The 24,830-nt window shown below is 41.6% G+C and overlaps 1 protein-coding gene across 1 annotated transcript in view; it reads right to left on the bottom strand.

Moving 5' to 3' along the window:
- Window positions 1–24,101, bottom strand: part of plekhh3 (pleckstrin homology, MyTH4 and FERM domain containing H3) — a 93,875-nt gene extending 69,774 nt beyond the window's left edge. The window contains exons 1-2 of the mRNA XM_034189774.1: window positions 23,717–24,101; window positions 11,672–11,727 (exon numbers count right to left, since the gene is read on the bottom strand). Coding sequence (XP_034045665.1) covers window positions 11,672–11,727; window positions 23,717–23,851 — 191 coding nt within the window. The 5' untranslated portion in view covers window positions 23,852–24,101. The remainder of the gene's footprint in view (window positions 1–11,671; window positions 11,728–23,716) is intronic.
- Between the last annotated feature and the right edge of the window lie 729 nt (window positions 24,102–24,830).

The raw sequence follows: 24,830 nt of genomic DNA, 5'->3' as shown, positions 1-24,830 counted from the left end.
TCCCCGATAATATTCACTTTGCAATTTTTTGGGGCTATTTAATGTGCCACAACCTTTGAAAATAACAGCTCCCATAAACTTGCATTCATGAAAAAATATAATGTCCCTGGGACATAATTTCTTCTGTGTTTCCCAGCAATTAAAACAAAACATGGTTATGTAGCAAGGTAAAGTCTGGAATGAAAAGAAGTTCCCGCTAGCTTGGCTAACAGGGAATTCCGGTTTGGTTGACCTGGTAGTGTTCTGGTCTTTAGTTTGAGCAGTCCGGGGTTTGATCCCACCACTGCCCCGGCCACAAAGGTGCTCCGGTCAACAGTTATTTTATTCAGAGTAAAAGTGTTCCCATATAAATTCAATTATAATCAAGTTGATACCATTTTAGAAGCTCATTAACATCTTTAACAAATTAAGTAAATAAATAAAAATACTGATGTAATGATTCCGATTCTCAGTGCCACACTATTAGAGGAGGTCCTCGTCGCTTGGACCTGTGACTCAGGAACTGCTCTGTTGACATTCAGCTTCTGGTAAACTGCTGAAAATGCTCTGGAAATTACGCAGAGTCTCAAAATTAAGCATGGCACACCCCCTTTTTTATTAAACAGATTCTACTTAATTGCACAGTACAGAGGTCCTTTTAGCTGTAAGAATTTTCCTGCTCGCAGCCTCACGTTCTGCCAAAATAATTGGAAACACCTGTGTGGCTTTACCAAGGGCATTTAACAGTAAGGGTTTGTTTTTTGTTTAGTTTTTTTTTTTTTAAATAGCTGTGAAGTAATCCACTCTGATAACATATGCAACACTGTATTTCACGTCCTGTGAACCTTGTTCTTTGTACTCGCCCTGACCCCTAATTCTCAAATGGTGTTTTTAATCACTTTCCACATCATTAATCTACATCGATTAAAACTATTAGGACACATGAGCTCATTTTAACACGTTTAGCATAAACTTTGATTTACTTGTCTTTTTTTTCTGAGAAGCAGCCAATATGGCTCATTCATATTGCAATAATGGTGTCACCACCAGTCAACATACATGGCAAACAAACAGAAAAATGTGGTCGTCAGCACTAATTTGGACCGTATATAACCAAAAACAAGAACTGATGCCTGATTCTGGGTTTTTTTCTCTCTGTTTAAGGTGCAGCTCCATCCAGAGATGCGTGTGGTATTTCTGCTGGAGACCCTCCTGTCCTGTGCACCAACAGCTTTTCCTGTATATTCGTTTTGTGAATTGTTCTGTAATTTATGTCTGTAGCCTGGCCCAAGCAGAGGGTCACCCCTTTGAGTCTGGTCTGCTTGAGGTTTCTTCCTCAGAGGGAGTTTGTCCTTACCACTGTTGCTCTGGGGGTTAGTAAGGTTAGACCTTACTTGTGTGACGCACCTTGAGACAACCTTGTTGTGATTTGGCGCTATATAAATGAAAAATAAACTGAACCCCCACACAATAAATTACAGTGCTCCATTTTTTATTTATTTATTTGGAATAAAAATAAAATAAAGGTTATCATGACCCATGAGCATGTTATTTATCTTTTGTGTCTGCACAGCAACAGTTAAATCCAGCACATGTGACCGGCCCACTGAGCGGATTAGTCTCTGTCTGCTGGAGTGATGAGTAATTGATTTCAGTCCAAGGTCTAATCAAAACGCTGAGATGCTAATTAAAGTTAGAAAACCAGTGTCCTTGCTCTGGGGGTTGATGACCGGAATGGAAATAGAAGAGACGTGCTCCAGCATACAAAGGAGGTTTCTGTGACCGCGACAAAATGTACAGTTACAAAACCAAATACCTGCAAGGATGTGCCATGGAGTATTCGAAACAAAGAAACGAACAACAATAAACTGCAATAAATAAAATGCAAGAACAGTCAACTTGTGCGCTCGCTGCACCGGGACACGAAAGCCAAACAGCTTCCCAAGTGTCAGTGTGGAAAGCCACAAAGTTGGACTCGAAAAGTAAAACTAGCAGTTTTATTCAATGCAGTAGATGTTCTTCTGGGCTGATTTTTTTTTTTTTTTTTTGGGGGGGGGGGGGGTGATCTTTACATTTGCCTTCTATTTCATTGATGACAACATGATCTCAAGATACTGTATGTCATGTTTTGTGTGGCCAACAGCATCTCATTTGATTTGTTAATATACATCCATTTCTGCAACACACTGAAGAAGAAGGAAAAAAAGTTGATGGGGGACATTTATTCTACATTTAAGCACCTTAATAAATATATTCAGAGAAAAATGGTGACGTGTTCAATACTTATTTTACCAGCTGTGTGTATTTAAAACAACAAAAGTCCAATAACCTTCCCTTGAAGACGTCACACCAGAATAGTTTTCCTTCGTGTAGATGCTGTTCGCTACCTTTGTGTAAACTCAATCAATCAATCAACATTTATTTATAAAGCGCTTTACAGCACCGACTGGTGTCCATTTTTTTAAAAAGTAGTTTAGGAGTTCCATTTATGAAATCAATATTGTATGACCCACCAATTTAACATAAAATTCCAGTTATTTCCAATTGACAATGTCAGACCATAACTGTTTTTTTTTTTTCCATGCACACATTCATATTGTGTGTCATGTTTCACCAGAATGCCCCAAATGGTTGAGAGTCCCCCCCCCGCCAACCACCACCATAAGTTTTGTTTGCAGGGGGGAACAGCAACTAGTTTGGTTGATAAGGCGCTGGCTTACCAAGCTGTAGACCTGGGTTTGAATCCTATACACGCTACCTGTCTGAGTCCTTGGACAAGATACTTAATCTACATTGTCTCCGTCCACCCAGCTGTAAAACTGCACTGGCCTCAGTTGGGGAAGTAACCTGCGTTGGACTGGCGTCCTGCCCAGGGAGAGTTTTAGACTCTCATCCGCTTGATGCGAATTCGTCGACAAGCACCAGTGTTGCAGACCGAATGGTCCCCCCCTAAAAATTGGTCCACCCTGCCTTCACTGCGCATGCATCATTTCAGACCACAGCAGCTCGACTCTCTACACCCAAAGCAATCAAATGGAATAACTGATTATTAACCATCAGATGACAAAGTAAAACCTCTTAAATCATTCTAAAGTCAGTTTTAAGCAGAAACGAGGCAATAATTGGCGAGTCACTACTGACACTGAGATGACGTCGCTTCCTCTGTCTTTTATGATGAAATAATGCTGATTTCACTGAAATCCATAAGCTGGTGTTGCTGACCGAACGGTCCCCCCTAAAAATAGGTCCGCCCTGACTTCACTGTGCGTGCGTCATTAGCCGCGGTTCACAGATTATCACCTCGTTTCTGCTTAAAACTGCACTCCAGTCATTATCTATCTCAGCGACAGATATCTGAAGCTTTTGTACAACAATCACTTCAACAGAAATTCAGCATTATTTCATCATAAAAGACAGAGGAAGCGATCAGAGCGCAGCAGCAGCTCGTCTGACTCAGACGAGCTGCTGCTGCGCCTACGTCATCTCATAACGTCAGTAGTGACTCGCCGATTATCGCCTTCTATCTGCTTAAAACGGCCTCGTTTCTGCTTAAAACTGGCTTTAGAATGACTTAAGAGGTTTTACCTTGTCATCTGATGGTTAATAATCACATTACTTGATCGCTTTGGGTGTAGAGAGTCGAGCTGCTGTGGTCTGAGATGACGCATGCGCGGTGAAGGCAGGGTGGACCTATTTTTAGGGGGGGACCATTCGGTCTGGGACACCGGTGCTTGTTGACGAATTTGCATCAAGCGGATTTGCATCAAGCGGATGAGAGTCTCGTACAACTCTCCCTGGGCAGGAGGCCAGAGAGAGTCGTGTAGCTGCTAGCATCAGCTAGCAGCTACACAAGCTGCTAGCTAATGTGTTCACGGACCGTCGGCCATTTAAAAGCGTCAGCAAGTATTGCCTCGTTTCTGCTTAAAACTGACTTTAGAATGATTTAACAAGTTTTACTTTGTCATCCGATGGTTCATCACATTAATCCATTTGATCACTTTGGGTGAAGAGACTCCATCTCAGAAGAGCGGCTGAGGTCCGAAATGACATGCGCAGTGGAGGCAGGGCGGACCAGTTTTTAGTGGCGGACCGTTCGTTTTTAGTGGCGACACCGGTATAGGAGAAACTGCACAAACAAAGTCAACATGAAAATGTGGGTATAAAAACCTGCATTTATAATATCCTATTTTAATTACAGTTTGCATATATATCAAGTTAATTATCATGTCCTATGCAAACGAACCTCCAGTTGAGGTACACCTTTGCTGAAGTACACTTGTATAATGGCTGTAACGCTCACCCATCAGATCCTTTTTTTGCAAAAATCCATCTCTCTTCAGTCAACATCCCCTCCCCCTGTCCACGGGCTTCTGGCTAAAGTTGGGCTGGTGGGAAAATAGGAATGTGGTGATTAAGACTGGGCCTATATGACCTCCCAACTAAAAATACCCTGTTTACGCAAGACCACTGCCAACAAATTCTGGACCAGGCAGAGGAGAGGAGGAGAAGAAGAAGAAAAAAGACCATGTTTTGAGAAAGGAGGGAGTGTGTGACAGGAAGTGTGATTTTGTAAGTGAAGGAGAGCATGGGAGAAAACTTCACGATGGAGAGAAAGTATAACAAGTTACTGTGAAGGCTGAAGTTCATGATGCGTGTTACGTATCTTTATATATTTGCTGATGCCCGTATGAGATGGTTGGATGGCTGACAAACAGGCAATTACCGGAGGCCCCACTGCTAAGAATTTCACACAACGTGTTTAACATATGCACACATACACACAGGAAATACACACGGTCGCTTTCAGTCATTACTGCCTCGCAAAAACATGTCCAGTTTGTAAAGATCTAGACAGTCAAAATAAAAAAAAAGTCACATCAAGGTTGAAGAAAGACCAGAAAACTGACAGAGAGATTGAGAAACCCTCAAGTGTGCTTCTGGTGCAGTTTATACTCAGATTTGCTCCTCAGATGGAGCGTGAGAGAGTGCAGATTAAAATAAATGAATTAAAAAAATGCAATGATGCAGGACAGATCTGAGTGACAACACAGGAGGACAGAGTAAATCTGTCTGGCACTGTGTGCTGCCAGAGGATACTCATTAATGTGTGTCTGTGGAAATACGCCCAACACACACACACACACACAGGTTTATCACTGGGATTCCAATGCTGGCGAATATTAGAGTTAAAATTGTCTGTCCTGCTTTACCTCCAAAATTTATGTTAATGAGTCCATTTCTAATTAATAATTATTAAAAAAAATTAAAGAAGAACCCAAACTAGTCACACAGAACTAGACTATTTTCTAAATAATGCAGTCCTTTTGAATTTTAGGTGCTACTGTCTGGATTCACGAATAACCAGGGGTGGATCCAGAAATTTTTGGTCGGGAGGGGGTTCTCCGATGCGTCGTAATTGGGCAATCTGCTGATTCACGGAACGACAGCACAATATTGTCACCGATATATAATTTTATACTAGTAGTAGGAAACTCTTTCCATTGTCAAATTTGTTAAGAAAAATATTAAAGGATTATTAACCGAATGTGAGGTCTGTACGGGGAAACAACAGACCAAGGTGTTGTCAGTACAGACCGAGCAAAGCGAAAAACACAGAGGTCTGATATCCCCGTACCAGACCGAGCAAGTGGGGTTAGTAATTTGTTTATTTTATATATATATATATATATATATATATAGAAGAACTTGTTAACAGATGGTCCGTTGGTCCGTTTGTTAGCTGGTTAAAAGATCTTTCGATCTGTGTGTTTTTTCAGATGCTGTTTAGACATTTATGGAGCATGTTCATGTCGGACTTGCTTTTTCTAATTGCATTTTTAGCTTCTGGTTTGTAAAGAAAATACACAGTCATAGAAGTTGGTCCAATATGGGAAAATATCCAACCAGTAATCAGCCAATCAGACTGCATGTAGCTTCGCAGCCATATAATGATTTTTATTATGAACCATATCTTTCATTAATCTAGTAAGACCCTTCGGCTGTTCCCTTGTTTGCACTCTGGGTCACCACAGCAAGTCTGAGGTGGATCTGCATGTTGATTTGGCACACATTTTACACCGGATGCCATTGCAGATGCAAGTCCACATTACATAGAAAAATGTGGCAGGGGTGGGGTTTGAACTGGGAACCTTCCGCAGTGAAACCAAGCACACTAATCACTTGGACACCACCCCTGCTCTATATAGTTCTGTGCAAGACAATAACATACTTATTTCTGTTAACAACGAGTTAAGTCAACAGACAGGCACATTTTTATCAAACAAACAATTTTTAAAAAATCAGAAACATCATCTTAATCTGAGGCATTTTTTAGCATGTGGCGACTACAAAAATGTTTCCCAACATCAACTGTCAGGAGAGAAATGAGAAAAATAATCAGTGAATTTTTGACAGATTGGCCAGGAATCATCAAAAACGCTGTAATCTATAAACAGTATTATGCAGTTCAGAAAGTTTATCCAAATTCTATCTATGGACAGACAATTGATACAGTGTAAAATTATTTCATATTGTTGAACACTGAGATCTGTCCAGTTTTGTTTTGTTTTTTCCAGTGGAAGATAATGAGTAAGAAATGGTGGCAAACATTAGGTTATCAAACTTTTTTTTTTTTCTGATCATTTCTTTCTGATCATCTGAAAGCTACATGGTGCAGCAATATAAGATGCAGTACTTACAGATCCATATGACACCGTTTGCACTTTAAAGTTGCAAAGATTTTTATTTATTTATTTTAAAATCAAAGAGTCAGCAGGACAGTTGTCCAGGAGTTAAAAATCCACTGTATACTTATCCCCTGCAGACCACGCATGCATGCATCAGTGAGACATTTTTCTTTAAACACTATAACTTATGAACACCTTATCCAATTTATTCCAAAATCAATATGGACAATCACATAGTACGTTTCCTAACCTTATGAACATCTGGCCTGTCAGATAGCATTTTTACAACAGAGCCACTTCAAAACAGCTGACATTATATCACTGCTCAACAAGATCTGCAACATCAGTCCAGCTGATTCCAAAATTTAAATGCATAATCATATAATAAGTTTCTCGACCCTATAAATGTTTGAGCTGTACAGCATCACGCTCCATCTGCATGAGCATGCCTCCATCCTTTTCTGGATTATGAGTGCAAGTTGTCCATGAAAGCTTCAGTTACTCCGAGCAGAGGATGCTAGGCCACGAGTTACCTTATTGTATTTGTCAACAGGATTCAGAAGTAGAAGGCATTTGAAGAAATATGACCAACTGAGTATTCTATTTAAATATACGCATTTACAGTATACCAACCTGTGCCAGTATTACAAGTTAGCTCCACTCAGTTTGTTAATAACAATAATATCAGCACGTGTAATGAGCAAACATAAAACGCACAAATAAACATGACTTGAGTTTAAAGGCAGAACGGTGGCTTAGCGGGTAACACTGGTGTCCCGGGTTCAAATTCAACCTGGTCTTTTCTGCACCATAATACACTCAACAAAAATATAAACGCAACACTTTGGTTTTGCTCCCATTTTGTATGAGATGAACTCAAAGATCTAAAACTTTTTCCACATACACAATATCACCATTTCCCTCAAATATTGTTCACAAACCAGTCTAAATCTGTGATAGTGAGCACTTCTACTTTGCTGAGATAATCCATCCCACCTCACAGGTGTGCCATACCAAGATGCTGATTAGACACCATGATTAGTGCACAGGTGTGCCTTAGACCGCCCACAATAAAAGGCCATTCTGAAAGGTGCAGTTTTGTTTTATTGGGGGGGGGATACCAGTCAGTATCTGGTGTGACCACCATTTGCCTCATGCAGTGCAACACATCTCCTTCGCATAGAGTTGATCAGGTTGTCAGTTGTGGCCTGTGGAATGTTGGTCCACTCCTTTTCAATGGCTGTGCGAAGTTGCTGGATATTGGCAGGAACTGGTACACGCTGTCGTATACGCCGGTCCAGAGCATCCCAAACATGCTCAATGGGTGACATGTCCGGTGAGTATGCCGGCCATGCAAGAACTGGGACATTTTCAGCTTCCAAGAATTGTGTACAGATCCTTGCAACATGGTGCCGTGCATTATCCTGCTGCAACATGAGATGATGTTCTTGAATGTATGGCACAACAATGGGCCTCAGGATCTCGTCACGGTATCTCTGTGCGTTCAAAATGCACCTGTGTTCTTCGTCCATAACAGACGCCTGCCCATACCATAACCCCACCACCACCATGGGCCACTCGATCCACAACATTGACATCAGAAAACCGTTCACCCACACGACGCCACACATGCTGTCTGCCATCTGCCCTGGACAGTTTGAACCGGGATTCATCCGTGAAGAGAACACCTCTCCAACGTGCCAAAGTTTTAGATCTTTGAGTTCATCTCATACAAAATGGGAGCAAAACCAAAAGTGTTGCATTTATATTTTTGTTGAGTGTAGTTCACATTCACCAAACGCTGTATTATAAAAAAAAAATCTGCAGTACTGACTGAGTAAATCATTCATGTTTTTTATATGATCACACAAAATGCAATATTAAAATTTCAGGCAGAATGTGTGTTGAACATTTCAAGTGATATTATGCCAGCTGACCTGATCTCAGATAAGTGGTTGAAGATGAGAGAGTGATTACGCCAGCTTTTTATTTCTGTGCAAGTTTTCTGTTCCGTTGACCTTGAAACCATCATACGTAGCAAACCGTAAAGCGGGTGCACCATTACACACCGACTGTGTATTACAGTGCCGTCCAAAATCCAACCTACTATAAATGTATGCGTGTTTCAGAAGAAGGAGTTTATTCCACAAACGAGGAGCTTTTACACAATGGATTTGTGCATCATTTAGTTTTGTCAAAGACTGGTCTAACTCGCTCGGTAATTACATCTGGCTTGAAATTTATTTGAACATTAACAAATTAACCCCATTCAAGGATCACAAACCACTAACTTCACCACACTCATCACCATAGCAGTTAGAACATTACTCAAACTAATAACGGAGATGAATTCCTCCTTCTGGGCAGATTAAATCAATAGACTAATAAAAGTATAGAGTAAACAGCTCTCCTGGCCATTATGTGAGACTGGAGATGAACCGATACGGTGCCATTTGCAAATATCTCGGGGCACTGGCTTATCAAAGCCTGGCTTTGCCTGTCCATAGCAGGACATCTGTGATTTGCCCAGTCACTGACCAGGCAGCAACCAAGCACCACACTCTCTAATCTCTGCACACAGTGTGAGGATTACAGGCATGACTTGAACACACTCCCTTCTGAACTCCGAGTTAATTATGCCCTATGGCCCGAGGCCAACACCACTATACTGTAGAGCGAGCGCGTGCGCGCACACACGTTCATGCCGCACCTTTTCTGGGAGTGCTGCTGAGGTAGCACTGAGTCACCCTCTTCAGTTAGCATATCTCTGCACGCATTACCTTCCTTTCCCCCTTACATCCCCTGAGACTGCACGTCTTCATTACTTCCTCACACAAAAGCTGAAATTGCTTAATTGTCATCAATGATCCCACTGTTATTTTACAACAGTCCAAAAATGTCTGTCCTTAATCAGTCCTTCTTAAACCTGCATATTCCTTCATGCAGCATTTATATAGTTCACATACAAGCACACGTATATACACACACAGAGATAATTTAAGTGATTAGAGTGGATTATGTGTTAAAAATAAAAAAACATGATTCTGTGCCACTTCTGTTTTTAATCATACTGCCTGAGAGCACAGGACATCATCCTTATAGAGGATCATTCACACAGTTTTGACTACCTGGTGAAGGAGAGGGTGCATTTCCACTGCTCTCCATTTTTTCAGAGTGTCTCTCCTGGTGCAGTTTGAACAGCAAATACTGGACAATGTCAGACAATATGCTAGGATAGGCAATATCCACTGCTGAAATAAAACCGGGGATCAACACGAGCGGTTTTCTACTCGTATCAAAACAGTCGATCTGATTCACTGATCAGTACATTCAGAACTGATTCTAATCAGATTGTACTGAGTAATGCATATAGATGTGTGCATCTGTCTGATCACTTTTATTGTGGTCATATAAATGATACGCATGGGTTCACTGATTGGTACAATTTCACTCCAACTGGGAGCTCTGGGAAAGTACCCAATCTAAGCACATGACAGTATTCATCAGTTTGGAAGCTAGACACTATTACGTAACCTGATTTTCAGCATCTAACAGCCTCATTGTCAAAGTGCCACACTGGCACAGATAATCCACTTGCGAGTGTGTGACACATGTTTGCATAGCATGTGTAAATATCCGAAAGCCACATATATCATGATCATCATATAAATGAAAACCAAGTGAATGGTCTACATTTAAAAAGTACAAGAAAAAAAAAAATCCCAAAGTCTTTCGGGAAAGATTCATTGTTAAAATCACCACACATGGAAGATGTTTTGGCCAGCTTTCTTTTTCATAGGAAATTAAAACAAAAATTCACAGATGACACAAAAACAATATTTGTTCAATAAAGGAAAATAATGGATTCATGAAACATGTCTTAAATGAATGGAACACTCCACCCACCCCCCCACCCCCACCCCCAAGTCTAGAACTACATGGGAAGGTTACCATGTTTTTCCAGAGTGCAAGTCATGTTTATTTGTTTTTTTTCTTTCTTTACTTTTGGTTTATGAGGTCCTGCAACTTGCAGTCCAGTGATTTACATACTGAAAACAACTATTTATATAGCACTTTCCCAAGAATCAAAGCACTAAAGTCCAATAACAAAATAATAAAAGTACACCACAACAGTGCATACAAATTCCAAATAAAAAGCCGGTAATTCAGAAAAAAGATGAAACTTATACACCCAAAAGAAAAAAAAGCAGTATAACACAACAGCAGAATGCTCAATTATGAAATATGGGGAACCTCAGGGTTCTATTCTGGGTCCAGTATTGTTTTCTCTTAATGTTGCACCTCTCCTCTGGAATTAAATTCCATTTTTTACACTGATGATCTGCAGATGGATATCATTGTCTCTTTGGTGAATGTCTCAGACTGCAAAACTGGAGCCTTGCTTGGTTGCAGTGAAAAATCAAGATGTCTTCTAATTTCCTGCATTTAAATGCAGATAAGACTGAGATGGGTGTGGTTAGCCCTGCCAGACTGCAACATCTTTATGATCAGTTACATTCTCTGGGTTAACTGTGTGATTCAGCACCATGAGAAGTTAAGAATCTTGGTGTGATCTTTGATCTAACAATGTCATTTGATTTACACACAAAGGAGGTCGTCAGGACGGCTCATTTTCACTTGCAAAATCTTGCAGTGATTAGATCTCTCTCGTCACATGCCTTTCTGTCTTCCAGAATTGATTATTGTAATGTGTGTTTTTCTGGATTGCCATTAAAGAGCATCAGATGTCTGTAGATGAAGAATTGTGTTGCTAGAGTTTTGACTAAAACCAAGACATTTGAGCACATGACACCCGTTTTGGCTTCCCTCCACTGGCTTCCTTTTTTATTCCATCAATATTTTCCTCTACTTAATCTTGAAAGCATTATGTGTTAATTACATTGAATTTGCATGAAGTATGGTTGATGAAGTCAAACTTTTCAGCTACTGAACATCATCTGTGAGTGGCGATTCCATAAACGTTTGCAGGGTTGTGGTCTCCTTACCCATTTGTTCCATTGGCTGTTCGAGTTGGCTGAGAAGCAGTCACCTCAGCTGGACTCTGTCAATAGAAGAGAATGAAGAAAGTCAATAAATGATAAAACGTCACAAAGCCATCTATCCTTAAAACCCTTAAGACTGATCCCTCAATGGTTTGCCTTCACAGGCTATGTTGCAGTGGAGCGCTTGCTGGCAGTGTTTGCACACAGCTGCTCCGTTCCTGTAATGCTTGGCTTTCACTTGCAAGAGTGAACTGGTGGGGAGACACAGCATTCAAAACAGGCTCATTTAATATAGACGTTGAGAACAGAGTAATCTTTTGTGCTGGAACTGAATGCACCCCAAACAGCTAACCCCAAATTGCTTCTATTCAAATAATCATTTGTCTGAAATGGTTTCGAATCTCAAAATATTGTTGGACTTCAAGGTTGCACTATTACCAATTATTACAGTCCCTTCATCTTTCCATATGAATGCTTAACACTTGCCACAAGCTGAAAAAAAAAGTTTGATTCAGAAAGACAAAGAGCTCTCTGGGGACAGACACCGAGCCAGATGCCCATATCAAGTTCATTCCATCTCTCGCTGCTTCATATGGAAACTGGATTTACTGCCTCTTCTGACAACAAATGGGGCTACCACATAAAATCTAATTTCACGGGTGGGACAATCATGTTTTTATTCCAGGACTCCCCTGTAAGCAGAAGGTGGTAGAGGAGGTTTCCTCTTACAACACTGCAGCCCCTAGATTCCCCATTTGACCTTGGAAAACCCCATCAGACATCAGCGCTTTCCTATATGCCATTTGCACAGATTTGTAGGGCAGCACTGTGCGTCTCCACGGCCTGACTTGTTGACTCTAGGAGCCACAGCCTTGAGTTACCCCTTGTGGCTGATCCAACCAAGCTTGGTTGCGCTGGCCTACCTGAAACACTATCCAGGTCAGCTCTGGGCCCCTCACTGTTCACATTCACACTTTCCTGGGCAAACCTGCCTAAGTATAGCTAGTGATGTTAAGCTGGAGTCAGGCTGCTCAACACAGCATCGAGCTTTGTGAACCAGAAGTGTCGGTGAGCAGCGTTTCGAGCACGCCCCCATCACGTGACCACTGCGAGCGAGGCCTCGTTTCGTCACACCACGTGTCGAGCTTCGCGGGAAAGTCGAATAATCTGGGCGTGTCAATACGACCCGCCAAGTATTTAAATGAGATCTGAATCGCGGCACAAACTGTGGGTTTGTGAGAGGAGGAGACTGCTAGCGACAGTGTTATTGCCAATTACTACGTGACAGGGACAGCATTAGTTTATATTTAGGTCTAGTTTAGAGTTCATTTAGTATAGTTAGCTACATACACATAGGACCTAACATAGACAGACACACACCACACACAACAGGCATCTATTCATATACAACATTTATCCACACAGTACATCAACACAAGTTATAGGTTAGACTATATATTCATAGGTAGATCAGAGACTGAGCTGAGTGACTGAAGAGCTGTGATTTTGGCGAGCGGGTCTTCTCCAAAGCTGGAGAGGTGGTGAGGCAGAAGAGGAGCCGATTAAAGCCCAGCACTGTTGAAATGATTCTTTTTTTGAATAAAAATTGTTGATAGTTGCACAATCACCGTCACCTATCCCCTCTATTCTAATTTACAAATTACAGTATCATAAGCACAAGTTGCAGAAGCACATGCCTTTCTCACTTTTCCCGTCACATTCCATCCAAATATTGTTTGAGGACTGATGAATCTACATATAGTCTACAATAAAGGCTTTCATAACCAGTATGTGTGCATCTGTAAGGACTATTTATTACATTAAGAAAGACACAATAATGAAGATGACATTTTTTATTAGTATTTTTCAAGGACAAACCACATCAGTCATGAATTACTGCAAACATTTGTCACAGCACTCACTCAGGGTAATTCTCAAAGCATTCCAGTAGATGTCACCCTTCAAACTGTATCAAACGCCTCGAAGCAGTGTGTCAATTTTCCACCAGTTGTGTTGAAGTGGCTCATTGGTTCATGAGGCCTCGAAATTGCCATCACTAAGTATAGCTCTTGCTCTACAAAAAGAGTCTGCTGCTTCTTTCTGGGTGGATCAAAAACAACAAGGAAAACAAGCTCAAAATGTATAACCTACTATGGAATCTACACTGGATTTACAGGATGACTCAAAAAAACCTAGACTCCATAAAATGTCTAATAAATCCTACAAACATCCAGCATATTCCTTGAAATTTGCTGGACTTAAACTTCAGTCTATGTACGATCACTCCCCAAAGTTTCAGTTATCTTGGTCACTTTGCATAAAAGTCATGTTCTTTCAAAAGTATGCTCCAAATGGTATGATTTGTTGGCGAAATAGGCCTCCGGGTAAAATGTCTTTTCCTTGGTTGACCAAGACATGGTGGGGAAGATGACTGGGACAATAGTTGGAAGACTATTGTTCCAGTCATCTTCCCCAACATGTCTTGGTCAATCAAGGAAAAGACATTTCGTCAACAAATCATACCATTTGGAGCATAATTTTGAAAGAAATATGCTGGACCTTTGTAGGATTTATTACAAGTTTTTTGTGTTCTTTTTTGTTTGTTTGTTTGTTTGTTTGTTTTGGGGAGTCACCCTGTATAAAAGGCAGATAGATCTGAGGAAAAAACAAGGAAAAGGTATAAGTTTGGATTTTTAGATGTGGCTAATTTGTAACTCATGCAGAGACAGCATTAATGTCAAATAGGAATGAAAAAGTAAATTCTACAAAGGAGCAATTTGTGCATGACTGCACATCAACTTCCTACTAAGGGTTGGGACAACTAGTCATAACAAAGGATTATGACAAGCTATAATCACATTAGATGAGTAAGTTTCTTCTAGTAGACTACTTGGGTAAATCAGATGACATTATTTTCCCAAAATTGAAGGGTGAATCAGTAAGTATATGGTAATTATTTCAACTAACTGTCGAAGTAATATATTTTTATGGCTTCAGTGTTCTTTTCGAGAAAACCAATCAAAAACAAAAACAGAGCCAGGGTTCCCCTGCATAGATTGTTTAACTGAAGACAGAGCTCAAGCAGTAACCAATAAAGGCCAACGTTCACCATCAGGTTTGAATAAATATATTGCACCTTGTACTACAGTTTTTTTTTTTTTTTTGTCTTAAAGTCAATTTGGAGGGCAGGGGTGGTGGCCAAGCGGTTAGTGTGCTTGTCTCCAGAGTGGAAAGTTCCCATTTCAAGAACTTCTGCCCATTCTCCATGTAATGTAGAGTTACATCAAGAAGGGCATCTGGCATAAAACTTGTGCTAAATCAACATGCAGATCCACCTCCGATCTGCTGTGGAAACAAAGGAAAAGCCAAAGGACTTACTATTCATTCATTCATTCACTGCCACTTGTCCAGGTCACAGTGGCAGTAGAGCAAGCAGCGCTATCCTCAGCCAAGTCCTCCAACTCTTGGAGGACTCCTGAGGATGCAGAGGTGTTTCCCAGGAATTATAATCCCTTCAGCATGTCCTGGGTCTTCCTCAGGGCCTCCTCCCTGTTGGCCGCTGGAAGACCTCCCTAGGGAGATGACCAGATGCCCGAACCATCTCAGCTGGCTCGTTTCAAGGTGAAAAAGCAGTGACTCCACTCAGAGTCTATCCTGGATACTCAAGGTTCTCATCCTGTCCTGATGTAAGCCCAGATACCCAATAGAGGAATCTCATTTCCACAGCTTGGATCCACTAGCTCGTTCTTTCACTCATTATCTAAAGTTCATGACCATAGCTGATGGCAGGACCATAAATCGACTAGTAAATTGAGAGTCACACCTTCTGGTTCAGGTCTTGGACCGGTACAGTGTGCGTAAAATGTCAGGGGCAGCCCCAATCAGTCTACTGATTTCACTTACGAGGAACGTACTAATTAAAGTCAATTTGGAGTTTCACTGCTTAGGGCCCCTTCATACAGAGTACGAATAAGTATAACTCAGGGCGAATTACGGCAGAACAGCTCGTATGAGCGAACCACGAAAACATCAAGCCGGCGGGTAGGTGTGAACGATGCCGCTGTGACGGTTTCATGCATGCGGGGACACAGTGCTGCACAATGTGGTTACACATTGCACAGCTGCTGTGAAAATGGAAAAAAAAAATATACATGCCACCCACGGGATTTGAACCTGCACTTTCCAAAAGCTCTGATTGCCAGCAAGTATCTTTACCACTAAGCTGTCCTGTAAAAGGTGCGGGAAAATGCCTGATATCAAGAAGGACATGGATGTAAGAAAAATAAAACCACAGACACCATATTTTATTGAACCCTCTCATCAAGTGGACAATACAAGTATGATCCATCTGTTCCTCTGTAGATGACCCATGGTCACAGATGTACAGTCATGAAATGACATGAATGAGAGGCAGTTCGCTCTTATGTCCACATCTGCTTGTGGTGTGTCCAGCCGGCCCCGCGTGCGTGTCCTGCCCGACACGCGTGTCTTGTGGACGCGCACTGCAGGACTGAAGTACAGAGCTCACGTGGGTGACGTGACATTCAGAAAGCCCGCTGCGTGTTATGATTTGATGGTCCGTTTCACCTGGGGTAGCCTGTCAATGTGCATGCCATGCACACACTCACTGCAGCCCACTGCAACAGGGATATGTTTTTATGTATGCCCACATGAGGACAGCGAGCAGACACACGCATATCATGGTGGATAGTTGTTAGTTCATGTCTGTCCAAACACAGCATGTGTTCGCCAGCCATGACAACCAGAACCACAGATCTCCACAGCCGCTCCTGTGGGCGGACACACCCCTGTCAGTTCAGCGCACACACCCACGTGTCACTGTGTCCGTTTGCAAAGCCACACTCATGGGGACACAAACAAATTTCACATCCAGCTCGACAGTGATTGTCTGCTGACTGTTGTGTTAATAGTGCGAATGGCCACACATTTTCTAAGTGTCAAGCGAGCGGTGTTAGATGTTCATGTGCGTCAGCTGAAATTTGGCCGACACCTGCCATGAGAGGGTCTGAAGGGCTCTCACGGTGCGCACACTGTCTTTCAGCCGCTGGTGCGCGCAAATATTTGCAGCAACAGGTGTATGAGGCATTGGAGGGTGCTACGATTTTACACATATTGCATACGATTCCTGCTTCACGCGCACTTCGACCACATTCGTACTATGTGTGAAGGGGCCCTTAGATTTGACCTCATGAATTTAGTGTCAAGATTATTTGTTGACTAGTCAACTAATGATTTTCATTAACCGTCCAAGCCCTACTTCCTACCCCCTGTGCATTATTCAAAAATGATTAACAGCCTCAGAGAAGAAAATGCAGCCAACGGAGGGAGAGGACAAATCAATACCAATGAGTTCAAACAGGACAAAGCTAATACAGCACATAAATTTAGGGAACAAATACTGAGTAGATCAAGTTAGTTAAATCATAAGCTGTAAAAATGTAGGAGGATAAGGGGGAAAAAAAATATTGCTTTCCAATGCAGTTGATGTGCTGTGGGAAGAACAAGGATAGCGTGCGATGCAGAGCCCTGGCAAAGTCTCTCCCTTTGGACGGGCAAGGGATGAATCACGTCAGACTATAGCAGAGCACGGAGGGGAAAAAGGGAAAAAATGCCATGATGTGTTCGTTCCATAGCCGACTTCCGCTCTTGCTTTCTCCCGTCTACTCTCTTGCTCGCTCTCTCTCCCCTTCTGTTCTGTCTCTCTCCAGTCAGCTCTCCTGGGAGGCTGAGTAACCAGGAGGAAATGCTTGAGCTCAGCCAGTGTCGGTCTGAAGACCAGATGTGTGGCCTGAAGGTGGTAAAGCAGAGACGCAAAGGAAACCAAATATAAACCAGTGTACCGTGACACCTCTGAAGACAGAGGGCAGCACTGCCGGTTAATGGGACGTGTTGGTAACACGGGCCGGACTGGGCCCCGTTTGTTCCAAGACACAGGATGCACTGCGGTACTCCGCTCTACACTTACAACTTCCCTGCTCTAAACACTTGGTGTTGGTAGTTTGGTGGTAAACGTGACTTCACGTAGCATAGAAGCAGAATAAACTTCTGTGGAATCATGAAAGAAAGCATGAACGGCGGATGTCCTGTCCTAAAATTAGTACTTTGCATTACTCTCCCAACAGTGAGAGCATTCAGCTCGGACTGTTTGGGCAGCTGCTGGAGAGCAGTTTTCTTTAGAGTGTGGACTGTAAACATGCAGGCAAAGTGTTCTGACCTGGTCACATGCTTTGAGGACCAAACCTAAATCAGCATTTATTCATGAGTCTAAAGAGCAGTGCTTCTGCTGCACCACTGGTACCGACACTAAACATCACGGCATCCTCACGTCAGAAAACGCCAAAGGGATTTGGACTTCCTAAAAAAGGAGCAGGACTCTATGGTTACGGGTTCATATGATCATACCTGACAGGACCAAGGCATTTAGGAATTACAGCCATTTGTATGAACAGTCCCTCTGTTTTCAGAATCCACAACTAATCGGACAAAAACTGTTACGTTCACATCCAGTTTTCCACATTCACATCAGGGGATGGATACATGAACATTTTCCAGTCATTAAATGCATCTTGGACTTCATTTGCATCAATCATCAGGAAGCACAAACAGCATGATGCTGTATGTTAAATCTGTTTGGAGAAGGCAGTTCTCAAAAACTGGATGACTGCACAAGAAGACGACAAGGGAGGGAAGCCACCAACACACAGGCAATTCTGGAGGAGTTACAGGCCTCTTTGGCTTTGACTGGAGGACGTGTGCATAGTGCAACGTTCTTCTGTTCCATCTCCAGTTATACAACTTCACGATGAAGTGGCACAGAGAAGGGTTTTCTCAAAAGAAGATGTAAAATTTCAGGTACAGTTTGCCAGAATACACAGGAGACTCGAGCCTAGATCCCAGCTACTGTATTTAAATTAATTGGTGGGCCTTCACATTATGATGCTGTTACTGCTGTTGCAATAGACATAAGCTGCATTATGCATAGCTTCATGTGTCAAAGTTGTCATGGGTGTCTTGATGGCTTCCCTCACCACTCTCCTTCTTGCACAGTCACTCAGGTTTTGAAAACTGCTTACTCCAGACAGACATACTATAGAGTACCATGCTGTTTGTTGTTCCCAATGATTCAACTCAATTTATTTCATTTATATACCGCCAAATTACAACAAAGCTGCCTCAAAGTGCTTCACACAAGTAAGGTCTAACCTTACCAACCCTTAGAGCAAGCACACAGGCAACAGTGGTAAGAAAAAAACTCCCTCTGATGATTTGAGGAAGAAACCTCAAGCAGACCAGACTCAAAGGGCTGACCCGCTGCTTGGGCCTTGCTACAGACATGCTACACACAATGATTGATGTAAATTGTGGATGCACTGCAACGGCGGATGATCCCAAAGTGACTTGGTAATGTTTATGTATCCATCTCCGACTTGTCTAAAGAAATACACATATAAAAGCCACCAAATTTTAAAAACGTACTGTAGTGCTACATCAACACATCACTGGAAACCCCTCAAGAACAAATATGCTCATAGGTGACAGTTACCGGTACCGTTACATTACTGCGGAGGCATTTTCCAGCAAAGTGTGATACAAGCAGACAAAACAAGAAACAGATAAGTGGCCTTTGCATTTAACTGCTGCAGGTGGCTCAACGTGTTGCATACCAAACCATGAATCTCAGCAACACAACACTTTGGGCTTTTGCTAAATGAGTGCAAAGGAGTCGGACAAAAAAAAACAAAAAAAAAAAAACAAGGATTCCTTCAAAAAGGCTGTACATAAATAGCTGCACATTGGGTTTTACAGAAAGCGCACCTCCGTTCAAGCCAACAATGCTCCCTCACAAGTGGGTGGACAATACTGAACACTCTGTGCCTGATCAGATGACTAACATTACAGAGAAGACAAGACCAGTCTTATTTGCAGCTGAGAGGACAGAGACCAAACATACAGGATGACGTCAACAGCTTTTCACAGCTTACATCAGAGTGTGGAGGTTGATCAATGATGCCCAAGTCTCCAATGCAAACTTAAGCCGTGCTGAAATGATTTTAAAATGAACCCATTAAAGTTTAATGCAATAACATGTCAAAAATCCCCATTTCATTGTTTCACTTTCTTCAATATCTTTAAATTAATTGCGCGCTCTGTTCAGTTATTTTTTTAATTTTTAATTTCTATTTTTATTTTTCATAAATAAGAGATTATCAATCACTTAACCATTTTCATTTTCAGATGTAGCTGCACTAAAGCACTAAATTATTATTTTTTTAATTACACAATTGGCCGTTTAGTCTGACAGAAAATATTTCAAAAGGCCAATCAGAATTTCCTAGTGCCGAAGGTTACGTCATTAAATTAGTTCTAGAGTAACAGTCCAAAATCCAACCACATGCAATTAATGAGATAAGCGCGAAAAGGATCAAATGCTCATTTATGAGAAACTAGAAATAATAAAATGTGGCATCTACCACTGATAAATGGCATCAAAGATTAATTGCTTATCTGTCTGACCCATTTTGCTGTTGAGCAACTACAAAACTAATCTATAAATATAACGCAATGCTAAAATACGCTTGGCCGTATGAGCATTGTGTTCTTTAAAATGTGTTAAAATGTAAAGATTCTACTGGCTTAAACTTACAATTTATTTATACATGTTCACATCAAATCATTTGTTGATGTTGTGCAAATCACGGAATATTTGTAGATTACCCTCTGTGCATTTGCAGGTATTAATGAGAAATGTAACTCCATGGGAAGTTAGCGGAAGATAGCATGCACGCTAACATCCGCAAAATGTCTTGTAAATGACCAGAGGTGTTATCAGGTTACAAAAACAGAGTTTTCAGTTTTAGAAGTGTTTATTTCATGCTAGCTTTTACATAATATATGGCACCGAGGATATATTTACACACAAATGAAATGGTGTTTTGCAGCAAGCTACCAGCCTGTGATGTCACCATGGTAACGTCCATGAAATATCTTGTAAATAAGTTCAGAGGTGTTATTACGTTCCACAGACAGCATTTTCAGATTTAGAACCATTTATTTCTTGCTAGCTTTTACATAATATATGACACAGAGGTTATATTTACACACAAACGTAATACAGTGTTGGACCTAGCTACCAGCCTGCAACATCACCATGCTAATGTCTGCAAAATGTCATGTAAATAATATTTCAGAGATGTTGTGTTCCAAAAACAGCATTTTCAGTTTTAGCAGTGTCTATGGATTGGGCTTGAGACCAAAGAATCCTCGGTTCAAATCCCAACCTGACCGGAAAACCACTAAAGGGCCCTTGGGCAAGGTCCTTAATCCCCCAGTTGTTCCTGGTGTGTAGTGAGCGCCTTGCATGGCAGCACCCTGACATCAGTGTGAATGTGAGGCATTATTGTAAAGCGATTTGAGCATCTGATGCAAATGGAAAAGCGCTATATAAGTGCAGTCCATTTACCATTTATTTCACACTAGCTTTTACATATTGTATGAGAAATGTATATAAACACACAAAATGAAGTGGTTTTGGAGAGACCAGCCACTGATGTCACAGTGCAGCTCTACTCTGATTGGCTGTCACCAGCGCTACTCAAAACAAAACTGAACAGATTGAAACAGAATGTGACTTTTTAACCTCTTAAAATACATCAAGATTTGCCATCTTTGAACTTGTCCAGTGTTTGTGTCCCAAGAATGTTCCCTGTAAATTTGAAGACTGGCAGTAGTAGGACTGGAGTTATGGGTAAAAATCAGGTAAATAAATATTAGATTCTGTACGTAACATCAGTGTCAACAGCCTTTTGGTTTAACAGACTTTAATACTAATTTTACACTTTAATTTTGCATTGGAACGAAAACCATAATGGAATCAGGTAGCCTGCAGCACAGAATAATGGCATTGCCAGGCGCATGTGCACTGCAACATTAAATAAATAAATGAGGGGCGGATGACAAATCCTGACGTCACAGCAGTCGCGTCAAAGAGGTCAGATGCAGAGCCACAGATGGCAGAGACCGAAATCGCCCATTAAATGTTACTTCCCCACTTCCTTCCTGTACACTGAATAATGCATGCAATATCAAATCTCAGACTGTGACACATCTTTAGGGAGCTTTCTCTACTGCACATTATGACTAACAGTGTAACCGGTGTGCAACAGACACACACACACTAAAGTTGTACTGAAGACTGCACCTGATGGTAACGACTTGACAGCTTTGTCCACAATATAAGATGAGTTGCAGTTATGTGTTTCTGTATAAAATTCTTGGAGGACAAGGAGATGCAGACATATTTTTCTTACAGATGTGCAGGAGCACCTAAATATTGCTGATTTTTCAGAGTTTGGAGCCTTGTGTTACAAAATTAAAACAAAGGCTCATTAATCATTAGTCTTCAGTGCTGCAACATTTAGATATGAGCTTAAAGATCATGGCCTCCGTAAAGTTTCTGAAAACCTACAGGTGTCTCGTTTAGACACAAATGGCTCAGCGTGCAAGGATTAAATGCTGAAATATCACTAATGTGATGCATTTTCAAGTTTCTACAATGTGACTCGTTTGTGTGCCCATTTAAATTAAGGCCGGACTGACACCAGGCCCAGATGCTTCGGATCATACCCGATTTCCCCTCCACCACACTCCCTTGGTTGTTTGAGCTCTGCACAGCAGTGCTGCATGCTACACCTCTCAAAGGCACAGATAGATGTGTCCTTTCCCACTGGCCTTGAATTTTATTTTTTTATCTGCATGCAGAGCCATGTTCCTCACACGATGCATGTGACAAAACAGGTCATCCGAAAAGGCACAGTGTGTCTTTACGCACCTCCATGCTTGAAATAATCTGCAGAAAACTCCTTTTCCACAGAAGCGAGTGCTCAGATGGGATTAATTTAACCTGAGGTAATTTCTATAGACTGTTCAACAGACAGTAAAAGGCAACAGAATACAATCTGGTACAGGGGCATGCAGTGTGTAAAAAAAAAAAAAAAAAAGTCTGAAATGGTGCATTCAAACACAAAAAAGTGAGAAATTCTGGTAATTATTTCACCCAATCTCCACATATAAAACCAGCCTTAGCCAAAAGAAAGTAATGCAGTAAAATCCAGACAGGTCAATCAAATATTTATTTTACGTTGCTGTTCTTGCCTATCAGGATATGAATCTTCAATAAAAATTTGCTATATGAAAAATTGTGGGCTCCAGGCTGTTCAAACAAACAGGGATGATAACATAGCCTCCTCCAACTTCATTGGCTGAGGTAATTATTCAGAACTTTGTGACTTTAAAATAAATAAACCTACCCCCATGCAGATGGGGAAAGCAGCTACCGAAAGCAAACGTGTTTTTGTTGTTTCATTTCATGAGGTGAAAGCTGGAACATACCATTCAACGAAGCGACGCATGTGCGCGCGTTCATGTGTGGAGAGTGCAATGGTACCAAACGTATGAAACCAAATTTGCACTCCAAATGCAATGCAATGAATTAATCCATGTCATGTGACATAACAAGCACCAATCAAATGACAAGGATCCACTCAGCCGTTCTATAAAGGGGACTAACTCACTTTTGGAGCCTGCCTCAAGTGGTCATAGAAGGAATTGCAGGTTTTGGCAATTGCATGTTAGTTTCATTTTTCAGCACCAGAGGTTGCACAACTGGAACACAGACCATCTCAGTGGGTGTGTCTGTGGCTGAGGAAGAGTCCATATATGGAGATGTGTGACATATGTCACAAAAATTTAAAACGAGTCATTTCAGACCTAACGTTTGCTTGTAGGAGCCAACTTCTTAACATGTGTTGGTCTTTCGGGATGTCAAACAGAATCATAACCACCTTTAAAAGTCAAAAGCAGATAAAAACCTAAGAACTTCCACAACAATGCAACCAGATCCTTTAAAAACATAGGATGCACTTTTCACTACAACAAACATCTTTCAATCTCAGAACTTATAAAAAGCATTACATGTGTGAGTGTTGGTGCTGCAGGTGGAATTTTTTTTTTTTTTTTTTTTTTTTTTACCCGTCCATTGGAAGTCAAGTCCTCCTTGTTGCGCAATTCAAAAGACTCTTCCTCCTCTTTCTCCCCATAGTCCCGTCCGAGCAAACTGAAGCCTTGCCTGCAGCACAGAAACCAGCAAATCCCTTGCAAAGGCATTCAAATGTGCTTCCAGGAGGTCCGTGTGTGGCGATCCAGGTCCCGGTCCAGGTCTGTCAATTGAGCGGTCACAACTCCAAAAGACACCGCGCTCACAGTGTCTGCACACATATCCAGCGAGCAGGCTGCAGACGAAGCTTTCTCTGTCCTATCAGTGAAATACTCTTTACCTGACGGCAGAAAACACGAAGCGGTTTAAGGAAAAATCCACCGGGGCTCCGCTTTCACACCGCGGTGACCAAATCCGAACTGAACCACACAAGCAGAGAGAGGGAAGAAACAAAAAAATAACAAAAAAAAAAAAAAAAAAAAGAAGGTAGCTTCCAAAAGAGTGGCACCGAAGGTTAAAAATTAAACCGACGTGGCGACAAAAAGCGACACGTTTAGCAGTTAAGTCGGTAAAGTTAAAAAGAACAGCTTCGCCACGCACCGACCGTCTCACTTCTGAGTTTGAACAAAAGGCGTGCAGCTGGGAAAGGAGCGAGGGGCGGAGTCACCACGCCCACTCACATCAGCTCTGCAATTCTATTGGTCAAACGCAAGAAGAGGAGTGTCTCTCCCTTATTTAGCAGGAGTAGGGGAAAAACTACAGAGGATGTTCAGACAGCACAAAATCCCAGTTTACTTTAAACCGGTTAACACCTCGAAACAGAAATTAGTTCACCCTAAGGACAGGATCCCTAGTTACAAACAGAGCAATGTAGTGTATTCTATCAGATGTCAGGAAAACTGTAACGAACACTACATAGGTGAGACTAAGCAACCTTTACACAAAAGGCTATACCAGCACCGCAGAGAGGGCACCAGTGGACCTCAGTCTGCGGTTCATCTCCACCTTAAAGACACTAACCACACGTTTGAGGGCAAGGAAGTTAAAATATTAGCTAGAGAGAAGAAATGGTTTGAGAGAGGGGTCAAGGAGGCATTCTTTGTGAAACGTTTGAAACCCAGCCTTAACCGGGGAGGGGGTCTCAGACAC

This window comes from Thalassophryne amazonica, chromosome 16, assembly GCF_902500255.1.
Source record: "Thalassophryne amazonica chromosome 16, fThaAma1.1, whole genome shotgun sequence".
NCBI classification, from domain to species: Eukaryota; Metazoa; Chordata; class Actinopteri; order Batrachoidiformes; family Batrachoididae; genus Thalassophryne; species Thalassophryne amazonica.
Note: the sequence above shows the minus strand (reverse complement) of the source record. Positions and strands in the feature narration are given on the sequence as shown.